Source organism: Mercurialis annua, linkage group LG6 (assembly GCF_937616625.2).
Source record: "Mercurialis annua linkage group LG6, ddMerAnnu1.2, whole genome shotgun sequence".
In the NCBI taxonomy this organism is placed as follows: Eukaryota; Viridiplantae; Streptophyta; class Magnoliopsida; order Malpighiales; family Euphorbiaceae; genus Mercurialis; species Mercurialis annua.
Genome location: NC_065575.1, coordinates 43,556,815 through 43,562,283, shown reverse-complemented (window position 1 = coordinate 43,562,283; position 5,469 = coordinate 43,556,815). Strand labels below are relative to the sequence as shown.

Sequence of the window (5,469 nt, the reverse complement as noted above, 5' to 3'; positions counted from 1 at the left end):
AAACCTTAAATAATACTCTTTTTTGAACTCTCTCTATATATTATTTACGTTCTCTCTTCTCTCTCAAACACAAACTAACCAGTTTATTCGTGTTTTTAGGCGGATTTCGGTGACTTGGACCCATAAATACTCCCGCGATTTATCAATGTTCAATCAATAATCAAATTTGAAAATTTAAAATCAAACTGATCGAATTAAATTAATGCAGTAATTTCGGTAAACATATAATGAATATTATTAAAAATAAAGAAACAATCGTAAAATTTAAAAATTAATTTGTTAGCCGAATTTGTCAATCTCTTAATTATATATAATGGAACATTTTTTTATTAATAGAACAAAACCGCCCAAATTGTAAAATTAATCAAATTAACTGAAACACATCGATTAATTTAATTTAACCGAAATTTACTCATCCCTAATCACCCCCATCGCCTTGCTAGAGTTAGTTTTAAATTTTAATGTATGATCCAGTTATGGTGACAAAAGTAATGAACTAGAATGACAGCATGGAATATGAGTTATTCCCATTTAGGTGGCAAAGAATGTGGGTTGGATTAAGATAGAACATAGGCCATGTTTGGTTCATAGAATAGAAATTCTTAGGAATAGAATACCTATTCTTTAGAAATAGAATACGTAAGAATAGAATACCTATTACAATTCTTTGATTTGGTTGATGATATAGAATAACTATTCCTATTCCTATTCCATGATTTGGTTCATCAAAACTAATATATGGAATAGGTATAAATATTTGTAAATGACTATAATATCCAAAAACTAATATAATCAGATATTTAGTTAGAGAGTTGTTTTCTATATTTTCAAAATCTTTTTCTAATAAAACTAGTAAATGTAAATTATTGTTTTTTAAAATTATTAGATTATATGAAACATAAAACTGGAAAAAATCTAAAATGTAAAATAAAATAAAAATTGAAGATGTAAATTGTTTTTAATAACTTAACCCCTAAACTTATATAAACAGATTAAAATTACAATTATTTCAAAACTAATTACACATTTTAAAAGTCAAATTGAAGCCACTTTCAATATCTTACCACCATAGTATCAGATATTTTTAAAACAAAATCATACAAATTGCAATTTAACATTTCTCGTATCGCTAGAGTAACTACATGATAAAAATATTAAAAATGAAGAAAATCCACAATTAAAATGCTGAACATGTCGGGAATGCTCCGCCGATAACTTCAATTTAACTCTTGCCTAAACAATTACAAACTGACTTACAAAAAAAAACTCTTAAGAATGTTATCTTAAAGCATTAATTCACTGTAACCCCATTGTTGATTGCTCATACCCCCTATCAAAAAAAAAAGAGCAATCAGATTATATAGCAATAAAGCCATATAAGTTTTCTGCAATAACCAAACAATTCTTTCGAGCGAGACTTACATTTTCCAACAAGAACGGTTGCTCCACGAGAGATTTAGTTAAAAGGAAGTATCTGCGAGAAATTCTTTGACCCACAAAAGTTTGTGCTCGACTGGAATACTGAAAAACACCAACATTTGAGTAGGATCTTTTGGAATTTTTCTTAAAGCAGCAAATTTCTCAATCATTGTCAATCCTTCAATATCATTCAAAACTCCAAACAATTGTTCGGCCTTTTCTTGAATAGTTAACTCAACTCCAAGACTTTTACTAATCTCCTTTCCAATTTCTTTCATTTCTTTACTCAACAAGATGGCTGCATTCATGATTGACTCGGCAGTGAATGATTCTGTTGAACTACCTTTTGATTTTTGCTTTTTAGATGAAGCATCGTCAGTCTTGCCATTAGTTCCTATAACAGAAGCTTCACTAGTGCCATGTGCCTCACTTTCAACTTCATTATCACCTCCCCCGGTCTCTTCTACGACTTGAATCTCTTCAAGTATGTCTTCAACTCCTTGAGCATCTTTTCCTGTTGCACGATCCTTTCCATAAATCATCGAGAACTCCTCAAAATACCATAGACTCTTTGTCATAAAAGGTGCAGCTTTTCTATGACTCTACAATAAAAAAATTATCATAAAATAATCCAAAGTACATCATAGAATATCCAAAACTAAACTAAATCAGTGAAAAAAAACTTTGAGCATAGTAAGTGTGGAGCTAACACTTTAGTGCATATAGTGATTAATTATCATGCTTTCAAAGTATATACTCCAAGTCTGGTGTCTTCAATTACGGCTGTTTAACGGCTGGATTAATTAAAATCAAATTCACAAAAACTTGCGGCTGTTTAACAAGCTATAGTTTCTTGCAAGTTGTGAGCATTAGCACGTTGCTTTTCATTTCCAAGATAATAGTACAATGGACAGAAGAGCAACAAAAAAAAATGGGAACGCATACAAATAGACGAATAAGTCAATCATTTTCCTGATATAACTATGCATCAATGAATTTATCACATCTAAAGAAAATATGACACACAATCAATAAATATATTGTCAACTTGGATCAGGCAATACCATGGCTCTTATTGCCATTGCCACTCAATTTAACATTCATAATAAATTAAAAAGAACAGATAATGATTAACAATTTCGGAGTTTCAAAAGCATCTCCAAAATGTAATAAGTGGGTTCATAAATGGTGAAGACAACATTTCAGCTAATGCAATTTGTTTGCTGCAGAGAAATAACAATGAATCAGAAAAATGGAAATGAAATACCTCTAAATAAGCTGTCCATACTTCAGTCTCTGCAAGCGCATAGTGGCATCCAATACCTTGTGAAAACATCGACTGACTGTCTCTCCTGACCTCTGAAAGTTAGTGAGGATAGTTCTATTTTTTTGATGATGCGAAAGGATGTGCAAAAACAGCCCTACTTGTTCATCCACAGGCATGTTTCTTGTTGGTTTTAAGCCTCCAATACTCTCCAACATCTCACATAATTTATAAAATGCTCTTCTATTCATTCTTAATTCACTAGTGCAAGTAGTGTCTTTCTGATGAACAAGCCGTCTAATATATTCTCGTTTTAAAACTGAATTTATTTCATAAGTAACTTTAGGTTTGATCCTACGAATAGACAAAGCTACACAAGACATTGTAAAAAACCAATTTGCAATTACATTCATTTGCAACCACACAGCCAAAACAACAGCAATTTTCTTTCTCTTTTCTTTCTTACGAAGCAAACTTAATCGAGACATTACTGCAAAAAGTGTTAAATCAGTTTTAATTAATTAAAGTCACACTATTATGAAGCAAGCAACAGTGAAAATAAAATAAAAGTAACCTTAGACTAAACTACAGATTTCACACATCTTACATAACTGAATTTAATTAAAAAAATTCTCTTAAACATTTCATCAAACACTTTACATACCTGTAAACCCATAAGCACTCTTTTCAAATAATTATATACATAACTTAACACTTTAAAACTCAATTTTCAATAACAAATCTACAGCAAACAAATTGAACAGAGCCCATTAATCGAAAAAATAACAACTAATTAATTCAACTGATTAACAATAATAATTAACAAATCAATTAAACTCAACTTCCTCAATAAATTATTTAGCATAAAATTGAAAAAACAATAGGAAATTATTCTTACCTTGACTCATGTTTGATTCAGATCTATAGCTTGATTCAAGTTTCGATTTCTATGGAGAAGATAATCCAGAGAGCAGAGAGAATAGAGAAGAAAAGAACGAACAGAGAACAAATACTTTTTTATCGTGAGAAATGTTTCATTTTATGTTTCTATTTGTTATTATTTTCAGGGCAAAATTGTAAATGACCTATTTTTAAGTCTAAAGAATAGCAATTCCTTAGTTTTGGAGGGGAATGGATATTCCGCATAAACATGGAATTGGTTTTCTACAGAATACTTATTCTTCAGTTCACTTTTGAACCAAAGTAAAGAATATGAATTCTGCGTGGAATAAGTATTCTATTCCTAGTCTATTCCATTCCATTCCATGAACCAAACATGGCCATATAGTAGTTCCTAGAACAAATACTGTATCAAATGGCAAGAAATTATTTGATAGTGATGCAACATATCTTCCAAACAAACAAATAAATTTCCAATGCCCGTCCAAAATTATCATACATTGTTTTTCCTTTTTGGGTATAGAAGAAGGGCGTAATTAGCTAAAAAAACTTTTAAAGAGGGGTTGAATTGTAAAAATGAAAAAATATGGGGTGGTATTGTTTGTAGGTAATAATAATGGCTTAATACATAGTTTGACCCCTGAACTTGTACCCTTTTACCCATCTAACCTTTAAACTTAACGTCTCACCTATCGAACCTCTGAACTTGTTAAATAATCCGATTTAACCCCTAAACTTGATAAATACGTAAATATTGAACCCCTCCGTGCCATCTGTCACTTGAAACATTCTAGAAGAAATTGTGTACGGAGGTGTTCAATGTTTACGTTTTTATCAAGTTCAGGGGTCAAATCGGATTATTTAACAAGTTCAGAGGTTCGATAGGTGAGACGTTAAGTTTAGAGGTTAGATGGGTAAAAGGGTACAAGTTCAGAGGTCAAACTATATATTTAGCCTAATAATAGATTTTGTGATGTTATATGTTTCTACCAAATGAATGGTCATGATCAATGAGTTGGCAAACCACATGCACAGTATGGGATGTAGGGTGTGCAACGGACCGTTGTTGGTTTCGTGGAGCTTAGGCCCCTCCATCAATGTAATCATGCCACCCGGCCCAAACAAAACAAAATAGCTTAATTGTAAGAGGAATTATCTGAATAAAACTACTCATTTCTTTTTGATTCTTGTAGCTCCAAAATCTCATTTTCTAATGTCAACGTAAATATATGCATATAATACAATTTTGAATGATTTTGATTCATATATAGAAAAATTGTTAGGTAGACTCAGTCTACCACGTCATCCGTGGACTAACCTATCATATAATGACACATCATTAAAATGATGGCAATCTTATAATATTACTATTCAAATATGTAAATAAGTAATAAATGAATTTATAAGATTGCCATCATTTTAATGACGTGTCATTATGTTATAGGTTTAGTCCACGGATGACGTGGTGGACTGAGTCTACCTAAGAATTTCTCTCATATATAGCATACAGAACAGTAAAATAAGAGGAATGTTTTATCTGGAGAATTACTCGGACATTTAACATATAAAACATATATATATATATATATATATATATTAAATAAAGATATCAACATTCGTCTTATTTTTTTTGTTTATGATTTATTTATAAGCATTACAGAATAATTTCTCGGTTCATATTGCATGTTTGACTATAAGATATAATAATGGAATAGGCCAAATGTTGTAAAAAGGCCAAACCTTTCACAAAAGTTTCACAAAAGTCCTGACATTTCAATTTTGTCGATTTTGGCAAAAAATTGATTATTTGGTTTCACAAAAGTCCTGATCTTTCAATTTTGTCGATTTTGGCCAAAAATGGATTATTTGGTTTCACAAAAATCCTG

The 5,469-nt window shown here is 30.7% G+C and overlaps 1 protein-coding gene across 4 annotated transcripts; it reads right to left on the bottom strand.

The window, feature by feature from the left end:
• Window positions 1-1,026: 1,026 nt before the first annotated feature.
• LOC126688223 (uncharacterized) lies at window positions 1,027-3,861 on the bottom strand. 4 transcript variants are annotated; one of them, XM_056106131.1, is made up of 4 exons: window positions 3,582-3,861; window positions 2,687-3,173; window positions 1,423-1,933; window positions 1,027-1,330 (listed from the first exon to the last, which is right to left on the bottom strand). In XM_056106131.1, the coding sequence occupies exons 2-3, from the start codon at window positions 2,703-2,705 to the stop codon at window positions 1,461-1,463; spliced, it is 492 nt and encodes a 163-aa protein (XP_055962106.1). In that variant the 5' UTR covers window positions 2,706-3,173; window positions 3,582-3,861; the 3' UTR covers window positions 1,027-1,330; window positions 1,423-1,460. The 4 variants fall into 4 exon arrangements, with proteins under 4 accessions (XP_055962106.1, XP_050238805.1, XP_055962107.1 ...); XM_050382848.2 differs by having other exon boundaries at window positions 1,423-2,021; window positions 3,582-3,859; XM_056106132.1 differs by lacking the exon at window positions 2,687-3,173.
• Between the last annotated feature and the right edge of the window lie 1,608 nt (window positions 3,862-5,469).